A 19,613-nucleotide genomic window follows, 5' to 3' on the forward strand; every position below is an offset into this window, starting at 1 on the left:
CACATGTAGATAATTTTGTAGTGCCAACCAGTAACATAAGGCCTCACCCACAAAACTTGAAGTGATACAGCCCAGACATGGGATGATCAACTCTGAAATAATTTGTTCTGCTTCAAATAACTAATGCGAGGATATTCATTTCAATTTTAATTTTTATACCGCTTTTTTATATTACCATACACAAGGCGGTTTATAAGCTGAAGAAACAACAAAATAGACAGCAAAGATCACACACCTAGTAACAATCTGATCCAATACCAAAAAAAGTCATAATAAAAAACATAACTTTAAAATAAACAACCAGTGGCCCTCCGGGTGCAGTTGAACTACAACTCCCATCATCCCTGATTATACTGGCTGGAACTGTTGAGGGTCCAACAAGTTACCTGTCCCTGAACTCACGTTTTGGTACCTGCCCTCAACTCCTTAACTGATTGCATTTGTAAATTTGATAAAATTCTTCCTCTGGTGTCCTGGAATATCCAAGGCGCCACAGGTGTATGGAAAGAGCCAGGTCCCAGGTTACCCCAGGCCCACCCTTAGATCCTTCCTCCATCATCTACAGAAGGCGGTCCTCTCCATGATGATGCTCACTCACCAAAACAACCTCTGGACTCCTTGAGGCAAAGACATCATGGGACCAAGACTGTCCTGGCAATGGAGACCGGTCGCCTTTCCTCTGCAGCCGAAGGCCAACAGTGTGGTGGCCCACGTTCTTCAGGAGCTCTGTGACTTCCCCGGACTGCAGGTTGTCGAAGTAGATTGTGGCACTCACGATCTGATCCCCTGAGGGGGGTGGGGGTGGGATTAAGAACATTAAGAAAAAGCCCTGCATCCACACTGGCCAACCAGAGGCCTCTGAGAAACCCGCACCATAGGGCAGGAGCTCTTGTTTGCTCCCCAGCAGCTGGTATTCAGAGACAGACTGCCCCTAAACTTGGAGGCTCCAGTTAGCTGTCATGGCTAGCAGCAGTTGATAAACCTATTGTCCTCCATGAACTTATCGAAAAGCCAGCCCATTTTAAGAAGATAATTGAACCAGTCCATGATGTGCTGTGTGTAGAGCTGCTTCATTTTTCTTAATTATTACTTTTGTCTGTCCTAAACCTAACACATCTGATATTAAGAGAGCCCAGCTGAGTGCAAAATGTCCTGAAGGGATAGCTTGCCGACGTGGGCTGCCGAAGTTCTGCAATCCTTACCCTTCTGTTTTTAATTTATTTTTTCCCCATTTCTATCACACTCTCCAAAAATAGCACATTAGGCCAGTCCTTTGTCACAGGTCCCATCTGCACGACACTTTTAAAGCAGCATCATGCCGCTTTAGAACAGTCAAGGTATCCTGGGAACTTCAATATGTTAAGGGTGCCAAGAGTTGTTGGGAGACCCCATTCCCTTCACAGAGCTACAACTCCCAGAGGTTTCTGGGAAGAGGGGTAGACTGCTAAACCACTCTGGGAACTGTAGCTCTGGGGTGGGGGAATAAACACCCTCCAGCACCATTAACAGACTGCAGCCCCCAGGATTCTCTGCAGGAAGCCGTGACTGTTTAAAGTAGTATTGCAGTGCTTTAAAAGTATGGTGTGCATACTGAGCACATGACTCTTCAAGATGTCATGGGGGACTCTTTGTGACCATAAAGAGGATGCCCTCTGGTGGCTTTAAAAGTTGATGATGTCCAGCCACTCTGCCCCCGCCCAGACCACCCCCCACAAACCACCTCACTGACCTTCTTTCACAATGCCTGCTTTGGCAGCGGGTGAGTCCTGTTGAACCTGTTTCACGAAAACGCCTTCGTTCGTCTGGTCGATGGTAAGTCCGCGAGAGCCAATGCCTTCCCAGTCGGGGAGCAGAATCTCCCGGGTCTCTTCTTCCTCCTTCTCCATCTTAAGGAAGGAAGGAAGGAAGGAAGTGTGTAAATAGGAACTCAAGAGGCTGCGCGTAAAAAGGAGAACTCCTTCTCAAATTCTGCACCTCAAAGGTATGCTACAGGCTTGGTCTATTTCAGAAAATGCATTTTGCTCTATTATATTTTCATCCCAATCTTGCTCCAACAATCTCAGGGCGGTTATATAAGGACATAAGATGATCCTGCAGGATCAGGCCAAAGGTGGTCCATCAACCCCACAATCCTGTTCTCACAGTGACCAACCAGAGGCTTGTGGGAAACCAGCAAGGAGGATCCAAGCACAAGAGTCCTCTCCCCTCCTGTGGTTTCCAGCAACTGGTATTCAGAAGCACTGGTGCCACCAAATGTTTAGTTGAGATGCCATTATCCACACAATAGCCTGGTGAGGTTGGTTACGTCAATGGCCGTTTGCCCCAAGGTGACCCACCAAGTTGCTGGGCTGAATTGCTGTGTTCCAAATCCAGTGCTCTACCCTCTGCTGCACATAGCTTCTCTCCAGGACTAGGAGATCTGGATAAATACGGCACAGTAGCACCACTGCTTTACTAATAAAGAATAGACTGAATCACCTTTCTAGGACTTTGGTCCAGGCCGGAACCGCCCCAGGAATTCCTTTCTCGTCACTTGCCAATCCTTTGGTAATGTTTCTTCCAACTTCCCAACCTAGAAGAGAAAACAAAACAAAGCCTTGTTGGTGAAAGAGAACTTGCCACGTCCAGGCGTCATGTTTGCATCTGATGAATCCTCATCGAGCGCAGGGGATGGGGAATCTGAATTCTGTTGGGAGAAGAACTGGGGTCCCTGAAAATATGAGCTACCCCCCGACACACGTTTAAGGAAGTCCCCATTTCAGGGATGGTTAACCTGCGACCCTCCTAGACATTATGAGACCACACTTCCCAGCATCACCGCCATCCCTCGTGGCTGGTGCAAACTGGAGTCACGAGGCATCTGCAAAGCCGCAGGTTCCCTCACCCCTGCTCTGTTTGCAAAAGCAGGTTCCAAAGAATGTCAGCAATGCCTTTCGAAGTTTACAGGATGGTGAAAGTAGGTTTGTTGAGAGGAAGAATCAGAACTATTTTCAAAAGCTAATGAGGAATGCTGCTTCCGCGTTCCACTTGGCAAAATTGTTCTCTGTGGCGTACATATTTCTACACCAACTGCCGCCTATCACAAAAAGATGTCCCTTTAATTGCCAAATAAAACATACTAGGAAGGGTATACGGAGAGTATTTGGCACAGCTGATGCTTATACCCACTTAAGAACTGCCTTGCTCAATCTGGCTGGTTCAGTAATCTGTCCAGAAAGTGGCCATCTGGGTGCCTGTGGGGAAGGTGTCTAGGAGTCCCCGCCACCTGGCATTCAGAATTACTGCCTCTAAAGATGGAGGATCCATTTATGTTATCACTCCATCTGTCTGTGATGTTCAGGCGTATGTAGGCAAAAGAGCATCACCCCAGCAGACTCGGGGGAAACCTGCAGAATTCTTTAGGGATGGAAACCCCCAAGCAGCACAAAACCTCAAAACCAGCTCAATAAGAGCATGCATAAAATTATCAAGGCGGCTTACAACAGAATATGTGAGTACGCTAAAACATAAAGTGCCATAAAAGCAATGCAAAATAATTATTAAGATGATTATATAATCGGTGGAGGGGGGATATTTTTATGTACTCCTTCTGCATCATTCGATGTTATCTCTATATTTTCCCACAAACACTCAAGTCATTCCCCCCCCCCCGAACTAAAAATCCAGCTCCTTGATCCATTTGCTGGCCTTTACTCATTCCTTTCCAAAATTATAACCAGAACCAAGACATTTCACTGTCTCAAGTAGTTTACAAATGGCGGCACACACCCACACCCTCACCCCGTTTTAGAAGTCTTGCTGCAACCCTTAGACACTAATTCCTGCTTTTCATCTATTTCCCAGCCTCCCTTTGTGTTGCCGCCTGAGGCACCTTGATTCACCCTGGGGCATGGCAGGGCTGGTGCTGACTATAAGAACGTAACAATAGCCAATGGCACTCTTTCCTCCTGCAGTTTCCAGCAGGTGGAATTCAGAAGCATTGGTGGACGCAGAGCACAGTCGCCATGCTCTGAGATGGGGCACAAGAACACTGACCTGTTTCAGAGCCAGAAATACCACATCGCTTAAGCACGCATAAAAGGCAACTGCTCCCTTCCCTTACCCGCTTCCCTTCCTCTTCTCCTCGGGCAGCTCTTCTTCCTCGTGAGCCTGTGCACACTTCTGCCCTGGCTGAGCATGCTACATGCCAGCCACAGCCCCTCCCACAGCCTGAGCATGCAAGGCATGGTACATATGCTGGCAGGAATGTGAAGCCTGTGTTCTCCCTACCCCTAGACTCTAAAAGGAGGAACCTTCCAGGGCACAAGCGGCATTGCAACGCAAGGAAGCAGTGGGAAACATCGAAACCTGTAGAAGCCAAGGAGTTAATAGGCAGGCAGGTGTAGCTCAGCAGCAGAGAACATGGCTTGCCTGCAGAAGGTCCCGGGTTCAATCCTTCCTCAAAAGGACCAGGTGGCAGATGGTGGAAACACTCTCCTCTGCCTGAGAGGGCAGTAAATCAAAGTGGGGCTTCCACATTCAGGAACAGTCTAGCTCTGAGTGCCAGAAGCTCCCAGATCAGATAAAGGGTTTGTTGAGGGTTTTTTGTAGCCCTGATTTCTGCACGCTGTCAAAATCCTAAAACGTATTTTGTTTTTGTCCTTCATTTGTTGCAATTTGCTTACTCTAGTACAATCTCTTTTCTTAATGGTTCATTAATAAAAGCTGCTGCCTTATAGAATGAGCCTGTAGGGTTTCAGGAAGGGAAAAGTCTTGCCCCTCGCCAGCTACCTGAAATCCTTTTGGTGGGGGTGCTGACACTGGGGCCTTCTGCCTGCTGAGCTCTCATGCTGCAGACTCTCCCTTGAAGCATAGGAGGCTGCCTTATTCAAAGTCTGTTTCTTTGTCCATCTGGCCCAGCTCTGACTGGCAGCCACTCTGAAAGAGAGATCTCAGGCTGAGACGAGTCCTTCGCACCACCAGGGATTTGAACTTGGGACTTTGTCCATGAAAAGCATGAACTACAGACCCTCCTTGCGCAGGTAGACTTCCCCTTGGTGGAATTGGGCCTTCATTTAAAAGATGCAATACAATTTATCAGCGGAGTGGAAAGGACTTGTTATGAAGGAGAAGGAGAAGGAGAAGAAAGGACAGAGCACAACTGGACATGTTGCATAAGTGTTTTTAAAGGGGGCAGCCAGGGGGCAGCCATGCCTTCACAATCAATGCTTTGCAATGCTCTGGCTCCCATACCCAATCCCAGCTCAAACGCCCCACCTTCCACACCGAGACCGTGCCAACTTTCAGCGAAGCAACAAGAGGGGAATGTTTTCCACTTCCAAACAGCTACAGACATGCATGCTCAGGTCATGCATGAAACCTGATCAGCCCAGACAGGAGAAGGGGAGGCTGCAGAAGAGGCTCCCACTGACATCAGCTCCTGGCCCCAACTGGAGAGTCTTCACAAGCCAGCATTTGAACTGGGAACAGGATACCAGCACTCACCCACCCCTGACAAGACGGCAAACGACATATCCAGGCTCGTTTCCTTAATCTCTGTGGTCTTGTAGACTCCACCAGCCCCCAGTCACAGAGAGGAAAACAACTTCTCACAACAACCATCCCTGGCCAAGTGTGCCCAGACACAGGCTGAAGAAAGCTGCTGGAACAAGTGTGGTGTATTGGAAGACCAGGGTTCAAATCCGCCCCCCCCCCAGCCATGAAGATCACAGGATTGTTATGGAGATAAATTGGGGAGGGACAGAAACATCTATGCCCCCATGAGCTCCTTGGAGGAAAAGCTAGGATGTGAATGCAATCAGTCAATAACTAAAAGAGGGAATCTGTTTGCAATGTCTGGAAATGTCTCTGAAGCCAGAAGGTTAGAAGAACTCAACAGACACCCAGCAGACACTGTCTATGCTCTGCCCTTAATGTCCCTTCCCCCCCACCAGCCTATGTTTGGTCTTTATTGTACACCATCCCTTCCTCCCACAAAACATAGGGAATTCTGTAAAAGCAGAGACACTGCAATCAAGTTGTGGAAATGGGCTGTCTGTGGTTGGTCAAGTACCAAGCTTGCTTGGTTTCCTAAGTACACACGGCTCTTTCCTCTTTGCCTTTTATGGGTTGGGTTCCTCCATAAGGCAAAGTAAAAAAAAAAAAATTAAAATCCATATCCCATTACAAGATTATTATTTTTAAGGCAATCAACCGGGGCGGGTATCAAATTATGGACAATGGGTCATGGTAACCTGCATCGCGATTTAGGCCATCCCAGAATCTATGCTATTTCATAGCCGTTAATGTCTTCTTTGCCATGCTTTTGCAGCACCACTGATAGATAAAATAGGATGTCTTTATGTATTTATCCATTCGATGCAGTGATGATCTCCAGCTGTCAATGTTGCCCTCCAGATTTTTGGGACTGCCGCTTCCCATAGTCCCAGCCAGCATGGCCCAAAAAATCTGAAGGGCATCAGGTTGTTAAAGGCTGATCTTCAGTGAGTGCAACCTCTGAAGTCAGGCAAGATGGAGGAGGAAACGCCGCAGGATTCCAGACTACAGAAGCCAGCCAGAGGTGGGGCGGAGCTGCTACTTAAGATATTTCACCTCCATCTCTAAAGGCACTAGGGGATGGTCATGTCTTCAGGAATGCACTTTGCTGGTGCGCCCTTTCAGATCCGGAAATTCCCAAACAATTACGATGACCCCAGAAGTGCTGTTTTTCTAGAAAACCTTCCAGCTGCAGACCAAGGAAAGCAGACTTGCCAAAAATCCCCACCCCACATGTCAGGGATGGAAATATCATCCCACAAGCACACTTCTGCCTTTGGTTTTTCAAGCCCTAAACAGTTTTGGGAGCAGGTTATCCAAAGGACAGCCTGCACACGTGATGTGACCCTGCCCAAAGTCTAAGACCGTCTCTGGAGGCCCCAAAGATAAGAGAGGTCAGTGACAGCCTCATATTTCTGGAATACGCTTCCTCATGAGGTTCATAGCGCACCTTCACTGGAGAGTTTTAAAAGAGTTCTTGAGAAAGATTTCCCTCTGCTTTTTTATTAACTGCTGTGTTTTAACCATGTTTTGCTGCTTGTTTTTAAAAGGGCATGAAACAGATTTTAAACTGTTGGCTGTATATGTTTCTAAGACTGCCTTTGCATTTTCCCTGAAAGGCAGGGCAGAGATTATTTAACAAATGCTTCCCCCCAGTGTCAGGATCCGTAAGCTTGCAATTTAACCCTGTCCACAATGAGGTGAGCACACTTCTAGAGGCGCTCACCTGCTCAAATTAACACATGTTTGCACGCACTCTTGCTACAGTGTAAATCCTTTCAATTTCAGTGAGGTCGTCTTCTCAGTAAACCAGTGAGTGAGCTATTAACCTCGGTTCCTCAGCTACATCTGGGCATCAGATTCTCTGTATCAATAGTGGTTCCACCACATCTTGTTCCTTCTTTTATTTATATCTGCGTTCGTTAACTTATGAAATGAGTTCTCTGGGTGCCATCTTAGACCTTGACAATTTTTAGGTGGGATTATTTAAAACGACCCCACCTAACAGATAGGTGAAGAACCGGTGCTTTTATCAAAGATTCCAGACTCTTTTGAGGTGCCTGGATGAGTTTCAAGTGCTGTTTACTCTTAGCTTGGGGGATGGGGGGGGGACCGTTGAAGCTTTGTTCAGGTGTTTTGGCTGCTCTGGTGCAGATATCACAATAATATAGAGGGAACATACCATGCTTCCAGCATGCTTCCCTCACAGGGGAAACAGCTGCTGTAGCAGCTGTCCTTGGGGCTTCCTAGGGTGAGGAGCCAGATGCACACTAAACGGTACCTTCTTTGCAAAAGCAAGTACCTAAAATCCCAGGGAGAGAACACACTGGTTGTTCGGCTTTCCCATCACCTGCAATGAATTCTCGCTTCTCATAACCAGCTATCTTACACACACACACACACACACACTGCCTCGCCCAGCAAACCACAAAAGGTAATGCTGGCAGTCGAGAAAGCGTTTGTATTCCCCTACTGCCAGTTCTTTGTGGTTCCAGCTTGCAAACACAATTAATTTAAGAGGCTTGTTTAGACAAGAAAAGATCACTGGTTTTAATAGAAAGCGTTTCCTTTTTGAAATGTATCTCTTGCTCGCTCGCCTCTCTCGCTTCTCGTGAAAAGCCTCCCTCCCCAGATTCATCATTTCCAGCTAATTCCCACCCTGGAAAATAGCAGCTGGCTAATCTATCCCCAAGATGACCCCAGGGCAAAGGTTGCAGAAATATTTCGCAATCAACCATTCCTGCATTTCTGTGACTCAGCTAAGGCTATCTGTGTTCACCTTTTGTGGCAGTGACGCCACTGGGCTACCGAGATGGCACAGAATGTTCACTGACATTCCAACTGCTTAGAGAACATAGGTGTTGGAATGCCTGCAATTCTGCTTTTGTGGGGGGTAGGGGAACTGGCAATCTGGCTGGGAGCAAAGGATCACATTAGCCCTAGGGGCAGAGATAGCTTTGTGAAGTAGGCAGTCAGGAAGATGTTCCCTAAAGAAGGGTTAGTGAACCCAGAGGCCGTGTTGAATCCAGGGGTGGTTGAGTTTTTTGAAATTGAGCCGGCTAGCAAATTCTTTGGTTGAAAATTCCCAATTTATTTAAAATATATTGAAATTTACATTTCATAAAAAGGGAACTGCTAGGTCTGGCCTCCTGCTGCAAGACGTGGTTGGTCGGATACCTCTGCTGGATTGGGTATGCAGGCAACAGAGCTCTCTATTTATAGGTCTCCCAACATCTAGTATTCAGAAGCAGACTTCCTCTGAATAGTGAAGTGCCATTTAAATCTCATGGTTCGTAACTAGCATCTCCTCCATGAATCACAACCTCTCTGCAGCAGACACTGCTTCTATCTGCATGCTTTCAAACATATCTCCACAATCATGAGGTCTAGAAACTTCCTTTGCAATGAAAGCGGATTCTCAGGGAATTTACTCCATGCATGCCAGGCAATGCATGATGCACAACCCAAAGGACCACCTACAGGGAAGTTTGCAGAGTGACACGTGGCATCAGTAAGGATTTAGATATTTCTGGCAAAACTAGGGTGCTTTTTACTATTATTTTTAATTATGTTGTTGCAAATTAGGAAGGGTAAATGGAAAAAAGGAAGCCTTTCACCTTTGGGTGCAGGAAAAACTTTTTAAGTACATTTAACTGGAGGGGGGGAAGCAAACTTCCTTTTCTGGGAGGGGCAGAACTTGAAACAGTGCAACTTCCCTATTATGGAGTAAATTTATCTCAACTTTTATTATGCATGTGCAACCCCGATGGGACGCTGGAATCTGCTTAACACTCGTTTAGTACCAGCGAGCTTGGGATCCTGTTTCCCTGTGTGGGAATCTCAGCTCTCCCTACATTCCTAAAAAGCCTCTGTCCCAGACTCTTTCTGCTTCCTTCTAAAAAAAAAAAAGTGTGTGTATGTGTGCGCGCGTCTAGATTTATTGTGGCACAAACTTTCATATGCAAGAAGCTACAATAAACCGAGCCCAGATTTTTCCAATATGAAGTGCAAAGCTCTATGGCTCCGATGATCGTGGCTTTAATCTACAGAGGCTTCTGTCGCAATAAAATCTGCTGGACTTTAAAGGTGTGGCAGGACTCTTTGTTGCTTTTCAGTAAAGAGAGAGAAAGAGAATGAAGAAGACGCCAGAGGGAGGGGAAGAAGAAACAACAGTACAGTGGTACCTCGGGTTACATACGCTTCAGGTTACACACTCCACTAAGCCAGAAATAGTGCTTCAGGTTAAGAACTTTGCTTCAGGATAAGAACAGAAATCGGGCTCTGGCGGCACGGTGGCAGCAGGAGGCCCCATTAGCTAAAGTGGTGCTTCAGGTTAAGAACAGTTTCAGGTTAAGAACGGATCTCTGGAACGAATTAAGTACTTAACCCGAGGTACCACTGTAATGATAGATGGATGTGGAGCAGAGGAGCAGCAAGCTGTCTTTTTTTACTGAACCAGTCCATTGGACAATCTAGGCTCAGGGCACCAATTGGAAGCAGTGGCTTTCCAGAGTTTCAGGCAAAAGTCTCTCCAAGCCTATCTGGAGATACCGGGACCTGAACCCAGGACTTTCTGCATGCAAGGCAGATGTGAGCTCTATCCCTTTTCCAAACGGGGGCAGATGCTGCAACCTTCTGCTCTGCTCCTCAGCAGTGGGGCCTCCAAAAACACAAGCTGTAGTTTAGCTTTCTCTGCTATTTTGCACTGCCTTCTACGGCACAGACACCAGAAATCCCCTGGCAAGGGCACCCTCTGGCACAGACCTTCTGACAACTTTCCCTGCCCCATCCTCACATTACAGCTGCCAAGATCTTTTCCCGTTAGCCCTTTACAGCATCAAACACAGCATCCTTCTCAGGGGCAGGAAACAACTCAGAGGAGAGGATCTAGTTTGGGTGCAGAAGGAGCACATTTCCAAGCCCTACCCAGAAACCCTGGAGACCTGCAGCCACCAGGGAAGAAAATGCTGAGCTGGAGAGCCTGACAGCTTTCTACGCTCCTATCAAATGCAGGCAAGCAGGTACGTCTGCTTTTCCACAGGCAAGGACTTGGCGGCACAGCTGCAAAAGTGGTTTCGCCCCGCCACTTTTCACCCAGTGGCACACATCGTCCTGCAACTGACCGACACCCTGTTTTTTTTGGGGGGGGGGGCGTAGATGCAGGACCCCCTGAGCCAAGATTGTTCAGTTACTGATCTCTTGGGGAAAGCGGAGACAAAAGGACCACACCCAGCTTTGTTCCTCTGGACATAAGCCTGCAGGCTGGGTGTGATTGCCTCACAGAGATGACTCACAGCACACTCATGCACACAAACAGGCTGGATCAGAGCAAAGGGAGAGGCTTCGGCAACCTTTGTGGAGTCTTGCAGCCAAGCCAGCCCAGACATTTTAGCGACGCGCAGGCCTGGAGTTAAGAGAACCAACGACTGAAAATGGAACTCGTTTTTTAAAGCTTCTACATGCATATTCCAGGGACGCTGTTGGCGCTGTGGGTTAAACCACAGAGCCTAGGATTGCCGATCAGAAGGTCGGCAGTTCGAATGCCCGCGACGGGGTGAGCTCCCATTGCTCGGTCCCTGCTCCTGCCAACCTAGCAGTTTGAAAGCACGTCAAAGTGCAAGTAGATAAATAGGTACCGCTCCGGTGGGAAGGTAAACGGCGTTTCCGTGCGCTGCTCTGGTTCACCAGAAGCGGCTTAGTCATGCTGGCCACATGACCCGGAAGCTGTACGCCAGCTCCCTTGGCCAGTAAAGCGAGATGAGTGCCGCAACCCCAGAGTCGGTCACGACTGGACCTAATGGTCAGGGGTCCCTTTACCTTACATGCATATTCCACTTTGTGAAGTGCAAGGGGTACCAAGCCCTCTGCGTTATCCTCACAAAAATCTGCACCAAGTTAGCTTTCTGGCTGAATGAAGATTCAGATCTGGGTCTCTCCAAGTCCTGGTCCAGCATTCTGAACCACTACAACTCGCTGCCTTTTGACCCAGTAAAAGAAGCCCTTTCTGGATTTCTGATAGCACATCTTGCACCCCCAAAAAGACCTGTTTAGGAAGGCTGCACAAGGATTATCCTCACAGCGAGAGGAGCCCCTCGAACCTCGTTGCTGCATAAGTCACTCTTTCTGGGTGTGCCTCCTGACTAGACTCGTCCAGAGATGCAACAGGGGACCCTCCTTGAAGAACAGGTAATTTACATTGGTGTAGGAGCAAAATTACCTGCCTCCTGGGTGGCAACAGATCTTTGGGCCAACAAAAGTTACTGTGTTTCCAGTTTTATATCTGTTAAAAATCTAAACAGCAGAAACTCAAGTTTTGCCTCCCACCTGCCAAATGCATGGCCCATGGTCAACAAACCACACCTTGTGAAGCCAAGTGATACAACCCTCAGCCATGTCAATCAGTAAGTGACTAATGAACAGGTGAAGGATGTCCGGAGTCTGTTGCAGTTTTAACTCTCCCACAGAGGGCTGTGGGCATCTTGCTCCCAATATCTTTTCTCTCACACATAGAATTCTTTTCTTTTAATTTTTTTTTAAAATCTGTATTTTCCTGCAAAGCATAGATAGAAAATTTTACACAAGCAGCAATCATTGAATTACATTGAGGAAAACAAGGGCTGCCAACAAACTTTGGTATCACACAGAAAACGAGACAGTTCAGTATCAACCTACAGTCACAATAAATAAATAATAGTGCATTTCACACATCTGGTATTTTTGGTCTCATAATTTATGTTGCTCAAACAAGTGACCAGGTATACAGCTGCAAATAAAACATTTTAAGTGTGTTGTAAAGTGCAATATGCAAATTCAACACTAGATGGGGACAGGGAGCTATGAAAATTCAATGTATTTTTTCAAAACGTTTTTTTAAAAAGCATTTTTGCAGTGTTTTGTTATATGTGTTTAGATTCCACCCAACGGTGCTTGGGGAAAGTATCCATCGGATAGATTTCTGACAAGCAGAATAAATTTCAACTGAAACAGGCATTCTGCAAGCCTGGCACACAGCCTCTACTAGGCAGGGATGAGGATAGTCGAAATTTAAAATGTTGCTGTTCCTCACGGGGGTGGGGAAGAAATCTTGCTCCCAAATGAGTGGAGGATGAAATCTGGAGCAGAAGGCACCATGTTTTTTGCACCCACCACTTTTCAGAAAAAATGCTATGCGTGTGGCATTTTGAGGTCATGAAAACAATGGCCAGAAGTCATCACCACGGACAGCAGCAAAATAAAGTAAGAAGTAAGAAGATGACCCAGCAGTCCTGGTCAAAGTAGACTGCCTTCCCCCAAACACGGCAGTGGTTTTCGCTGCCCAAAGAACATCAGCAAAATGGCTTCACAAATTTCAGGTGGCATCTTTGGGTACAATGCCCACAACTGTCTGCTCTAAGAGCTCCTCCTTTTCCCTACAGAATCCTGGGAACTGTAGTTCTGTAAAGTGGGTAAGGGGATTCACAGTAGAGGATTCACAGCATCCTTCAGCAAACCACCATGGCCAAGATTCCTAGTGATGAATTAACGTGTGTTTTTTCCAATTAAAAAAACTTTTTAATAATTCTGCTGTATGGTTTCTTGTTTTTTAGTGTTGTAAACCACTGGATATATTTTATAACACAGTGGTACGCAAGTATTTTTTATCAATAAACAAATACAATTGTAATATAGCAATGCCTAGAGTGTTAGTTTCAGCTAACAGGCATAGCGAACACCTTCTTTTTTTAAAATAAACCCACTGCGCCCAACATTGGGAGATATTTCTTGCGGCTCAGAAGGTGGCTTGTGGAATGTTTCACATCAGATATTATCAGAAATTATTACAAGACTCTCAGAAGCTAAGCCACTTTTCATTTCCTCCTATCTGTCTGGGTTTTCCAGATATCTAATGCAATCCAAGCTAGGCATGGTATTTATACACTGACTAGCTTCATGGTTTGTAATAAACTGCAATAATTTATAATCATTAGAACACAGCAGCCAAACTAGTGCAAGAATCACAGACATTAGAACAAGATGCTAGCAAACACGCAGTATGCTCATGAAATACTGAGCAAATCTCAGGGTGTGGGTGACTTTATACTTGGCGTGGGGTTTTTTGGCTCTGCAGAAGCACCCTAAGTTTTGTGGGACAGCACGCGCTGTGTGCAAAAGTTCCATCGCTGCTATTGATGTGTGTGGTCAAACATTCAGGTATGCAGCAACAATAAAGAAGCCTTTTTTTCTGATGAGAAGTCCCAGACGAAGTATTCCTGAGCATCTCAAAAACAAATCTGAGAGGAGGTGCAGACTGGGATGAAGCTCTCCAGTTAAAAGGCTTGTTGGAAGTGGAAAGTCTTTGGTCGGCATCAAGAAACAGCAGAGACAGCACATGTCTAATATTCCAGGGGAAGGGATTCCCGAGGGCAAGGGTGCCACCACACGAAAGGCCCAATTCCTACACAGTATGGAACGGATCTCCTGATAAGACAGCAGGAGGCCATCAGCTGCAGAAAGCAGTGATCAACTGGATATATAAGGGGTAAGACGATCTTGTAGGTGTCGTAGTCCCAAGCTGCATATACACCAAAACCAGCACCTTGAACTTATCCTAGATGCTAATTGAGAGCCAGTGCCATTCTTCCAACGGTGGGGTAAGGTTTCGGTGATATCCTGCACCAGTGAGCAGTTAAGTCGCCACATTTTGCAACAGCTTCCAGACCACCCTCAAGAGCAAGCCCAGAGCAGAAAAAAAATGGGCTAGATGCACAAAGAGTTTTACCTGGTATTTGGGGGTTTCCTGTGTCTACTGATCCAGGGCACACACACACACACACACACACCCCGTCCACCAGGCCCCAGTCTTGAAACTTATGCTGCCACATCACTGCAAACCACTCCTAGCTTTACACACCTGCTGACTGCATCCAGTCCCAGTTCCTTTGTACGTGTATCTAGATAATGCACACTGTTAAAAAAGATTCGGATCACAGAGATCTGGGCCATGAAGTTCATTGGGTGACGCTGGGCAAAATTGCTCTCTCTCAGCCTAACCTACCTCACAAGGTTGTTCTGCAGATAAAATTTGGCTAGGGGGCAGGGGGGAGATCACTTGAGTGACCGAATTGAGATGAAACACTTACTTTCATGTAATAACATTTATATAACCGCTTGATTGTAAAAAAACAACAACCCACACATCCCTAAGAGGGCTACATGTTGCACTTGAGTGGAGAACAAGATAAAAATGCAACAGACACGTTTTCAGATACAAATATTAAGGCACGTGTTTTCAGATTTAAAAAAGTACCGCACACATCTTCAGATGAAAATGTACTGCGCACCTTTTCAGGAGTACAGGAAATAGTCCTTCTAGATGGACTTGTACGTTTTACGTCTGAAACTCTCACCAAACATAACTACTGGCTACGCAAGCGAAGGGGTCCTACCCCCATAACGCCCCAAGGAATGCCCCCGCCCTCCCCTCTTCTACTGCCCCCCCCCCGTGGAGTTCAGTGCCAGCTGCTCCATGGCCTTGGCAGCAGGGAGGGCCATTGAGTGAGGCAGGATCCTGGCTCATCATGCCTGCCTGTCCCCAGCTTTGAAAGAAGAAACCAGCCATTGCAAGGGAGCTATGCCAACCACGAGGGCCCCGCCAGTTGCTTCTATTCGGAGGGGGGCCACGTGCTTGAATTCTCCGTATTTTTAGAACCAACTGCTTGGCCTGGAGAGCTATGAGCCGGTCAGGCTTTCTTGGGATCGCCGGGGTTATTACTGGAAAAGGGGAGGTTGCAAAACACAGCACGACATTCCCACAATGTCACGGGAGAGGGTATTCTGCGGCAGAATATCTCACTGGGCTCGAGATAGGAAGTCGTCAAAACAGGGGCCGCGTTTCTGTGGGGAAAGCCCAGAGGCAGCCCTTCCAGGAGGCAAGGGAGACACTTGGTAATCTGAGAGTGGTGGTCTTCAAGCAGTCAGCCGTGCCCTCATACCCAGGGGCTCCCCAAAGGAAGCACCCCAGAGCCCTAGCACCTCTGAGGTATGGCCAGTGGCTAGAATGTCGGGCCAGGACTGGGTTCAAATCCTACAAAGCTCACCATATGACACTCAGCCTGACCTACCTCACAGGGTTGTTGTGTGAGGATAAGGCAAGGCGAGAAACCTTGCATGCTGCCGCCCTGAGCAACTTCAAAGAAAGGTGGGGCTGAAGATGTGCGAAATAAATGCACCTGCTCGCCCCAAATACCCAATGCCTTAGATTTTAAGGGTGGCAAGGGAGGAAATGAATGGATCTGACTGGCACAAAAAAAACCATTGAAATTGTTTATTTATTAAAATGTATACACTCCCCCACCCCCCCGTTTTATAATATATATAAAACAGAGAGAGCCATTAAAACAGATGAAAATTAAAAGATGAAAAACAAAATTATGAAACAGTCACGCAAAAGAAGTGCACAACTGCACACATGGCTTAAAATAACAACATCCAAGTAAAGTCTATCAACGTGATCAGATTATCAAGTATAGTTCCAGATTTGCCAGGCTTATTTATACATTGCTTGACTGGGGGGTGGGGAAACTATCAAAGGGGGTTTATAAAAATGATAAAAGAGTAAAATTATCAATAAGAAGAATCAGCAGCAATAATTTAAGACTTTTGAAAAACAAAAAAGAACAATAGACTAAGGACAGATTAGGCAGTGAGTTCCAAAGTGCAGGTGCTGCCACGCTAAAAGACCAAGCTCTTACAAAAAGCACTCTGTACATGCTCGGCAGCCCTTGATTCTTTATCCTCACTTCACGCGCAGCAGAAGCTGAGCCTTGGCCATGAAAACGATTCCCAAGGCCACGGCTTGGCAGGATCTGGGTGTTTTGCAATATCGCATAGTTCAACAATTCTTTACAAAGGCATGTCTTCGGACCCCAGGGAGGCGGCTTTTCCACTCAGGCTCGCAGCTCAGCCCAACCCCTTGCTCACTGTTCATCAGTCTATGGAGATAACTCTAACCCTTTAATAAGGTGATAGCTGCAGAGCTGTTGGTGGGGGACACTCACACATCCCTCAGTGGTATTTCAGGTCCCTGTATTTTCAGCTTTCATTCTTTTCTGAAAGGAGAGGGGAAGGGTATGCCTCTCAACACGGGGGAAGAAGCAGAGCCAAGAAAGCAGCTATCTGCCCAGCAGAAGCACGTGGAGCACTCTCAGATTTCAGATTCCGCCCCAAGATTCTGCACTCAGGCAAACGCATTAACCTAGTTTGCAAAACGATAACCTGCTCCTGCTATCTTAAAAGACCACCTTATTTACAATGCCACAAGCTGTCATGGACTCTAGGTCCAAGGAATCAATGTGCAACAGCATACCTGGCAGTTGCTACAAGACTGTCCTTCGTGGTTAAGTCCAGGGCCCCCAACACAGCAGAATGAGCTGCAGTAATTAAGTGAAATAATAATACATATAATTGCAATCTGAAAAGCTCCCCCTCCCCTAATAAGACCATTAACTCCAGATTCCAAATGTGCTTCTGTCTCTATGCTGTTTTTGTTGCAACTGGTCAACACAGACGCCCTTTCAAGAGTTCCCTGATTCTCTTTCGGGTGGCACAGGAGGATCCCAAATGGGGTCCCCACCTTCTTTGCCTGCCCCACTCCACCACATCTGCATGCTGCTGCCCGCCCCCAATCAATCTTTCGTTGCCTTTTGGTCTTAAGTGTCCCTCAATATCACACAACAGGATTATTCAAAAAAGAGAGAGGCCGGACCGATAAACACACCCAGACTCTGGAATGCTACGTGGGTGGAGACTGAGATGTTATGGAGTGGGGGTGGGGAGATGCAATGGAACAAAAGTCAATGTAATATAAGACGAAGTCTTGTGCAGGTCAGTGCAATAGAAAAAAAACCCCTCTAAATATGATTCTATTAAGCTCCAAAGGTGATTTAGTGCATGATCCTACAAAACTCCCTGGGAGCAGCCTCCCACTTGGGATGTCAAAGTGTGTGTTTGTGTGTGTGTGAACATTGTCCATGCTGAACTCTGTGGGTACCATTCTAGGCAGAAGCAGTAATCCCTTTATCCCGGCTGGGCATTTTTTTAATTGTTGCTGTTGTGTTTGCCGGGATGGCAGACTGATGCAATGGCTGACTTGACGCTCCAGAAGCTGAAAAGGGGAGATGAGATGAGCAAAATGAAGGCTGCTGTGTGTCCCCCCACCCCCAGCTAATCCCCACACCACTGCCACCACCACCAGGCGAGGCAACACACTCAAAAGCACCAGCAGCAAAGATCATACTATGGGTCAGCAAGTGAACCACATGAAGGGTGGGGAGATACCACTAGCACTGCAGGTTGTACATATGCTTTTTGCTTCTCCTGGACGGGGGGAAAATACCCTTCATGGTGTCTGTTCATTTGGAGGGGATTTCTCCTTCCCAATTAGGAAAGAGTCCCTTTACAAGGCCATTTGGGTTTCCCCTGCTTCTTCCGTGGTTGCCATGTGCTCAAAGAGTCCCATGGAGAGACGCAGGGTGGTTTCTGAGAGTGAAGGCAGCAAAAATAATTAACGCTGGTGAAAAAGCAGTGGAAAATATCTCCTCCTTTCGGGGCCACACGAGAGCAGAGGGCAGCTGGCTGATGCAGTCCCCAGATCATGCCCTGGGGATAGGCCTCTCTGTCCTTGTGACTCCCTAGGCTTCAAATATTGCTTCTCTGCCCCTGCAGGTTAGTCTGAGAGGATTGGGTTGGGAGTCACCAAGATGGCGCTCCTCAATAATGCGCCCATCTCGTCCCAAGCTGGGGGTTGAGAACCTGCCACCTTCCAGATGCTGCTGGCTCTTAACTGTCCTTAACCACTGGCCAGGCTGGCTACTGGGGCTGGTGGGAACATCTGGAGGGCCCCCAGAGGTTCCCCATCCCTAGGATAGTGTGTTCCCAATGAGGCTAAGAGGGTAACAGTGGGGAGACAGCTTCCCTCTCCATGTCCTAGCTAAGGGCTTCCCCCAGAGACATCTCACTCTGGAAAATAAGGGCCTTTTCACCTGGTCTAACAAGGCCTTTCGGATGACACCCCACCCCCAGCTCTTAACTCCCTTCCTTTCAAAACAAAAAAAGAACCTCATCTGCTAAAATGCAACTGCCTCTGCATTTCAATAACAGCTAAGGTGTTATGTTATGTTTCTATCCAATTTCTGCCTGGAGAAGGATGCAAGCAAGGTATCAACAGGGCTGTGTTTATTTTAATTGCAACACCGGGAGCTTAAGGAAACGTCCACATTTTCGGCAAGGGCGGGTGAGGGAGGAAGGGCACGTAACATGTCGTGGGACATGCGGCTCTGCCTGGTGCCAGCATCACAGGGCACCTGCCTAGGGTCACATCCCAGCCTCTGGCCTCTGCTAGCCCTCCTTGCCATTCCTGCCTCTAAACTAGTGAGCAGATGAGAGAGAGGAGAGGAGAGGAAGAGGGACAGCTTCTGCTCAACATGGCCTCTTCCTCCACAGTGCAGCCTGGAACAGGAGCTCAGCAAGGCAGACCTGCAAATTATTTGCTAATTATGCAAATGGAGTGGGTGGGGAAGTTAAAGAGAGGGTGCCCAGATGGAAAACAATGGCTGCTCTGGGCAGAAGAGGGCATTTCTGCAAGTGTGGATTCTACACCCCAATTAACTTTTTCTCTGAAGCTATTAGGTTTTAGAATGCGGTTAAAATCTAGGAAGGCCAAATGGCTAGGAGGAGGAATACCTGCACATCTGCTTTTGTATCTCTGGCTCTATAAGGACTAGTGGCCAGCTTGGTGCTTTTGAAAAGAAACAAGACATGGAAAGCCAGGAATCCAAGCCAAGGAATGGCCGGAATTTATGGGAGGTGGCCTGCCCAGAATCAGGGCAGAACTCAGAAAATGGGACCCTATGACAAGTCTGGGTCTTATTGCACAGCCTCCTTTGCCTTGGTGGGTCCTCCAATTCACAGCCCAGACTTGGGAGGAAAAGGTGCTCTAGCAAACCCAGGCAAAACTTTCCAGCTGTTGCTCTAATGCAAATATACGCACAACGTACCTGGCTGTGTTTAACTCTATAAATTCTTTATACATCATATAAACA

General features: G+C 47.1%; 1 protein-coding gene across 4 annotated transcripts in view; it reads right to left on the reverse strand.

Annotated features, from left to right (window-relative positions):
- Positions 1-19,613, reverse strand: part of AHNAK (AHNAK nucleoprotein) — a 53,888-nt gene that overhangs the window by 17,454 nt on the left and 16,821 nt on the right. For all 4 annotated transcript variants that reach the window (XM_083417134.1, XM_083417136.1, XM_083417135.1 and 1 more), the window contains exons 2-4: positions 2,479-2,572; positions 1,730-1,886; positions 599-786 (exon numbers count right to left, since the gene is read on the reverse strand). In XM_083417134.1, coding sequence (XP_083273260.1) covers positions 599-786; positions 1,730-1,886 — 345 coding nt within the window. In that variant the 5' untranslated portion in view covers positions 2,479-2,572. The remainder of the gene's footprint in view (positions 1-598; positions 787-1,729; positions 1,887-2,478; positions 2,573-19,613) is intronic.

Source organism: Podarcis tiliguerta, assembly GCF_965153285.1.
Source record: "Podarcis tiliguerta genome assembly, chromosome: 16".
In the NCBI taxonomy this organism is placed as follows: Eukaryota; Metazoa; Chordata; class Lepidosauria; order Squamata; family Lacertidae; genus Podarcis; species Podarcis tiliguerta.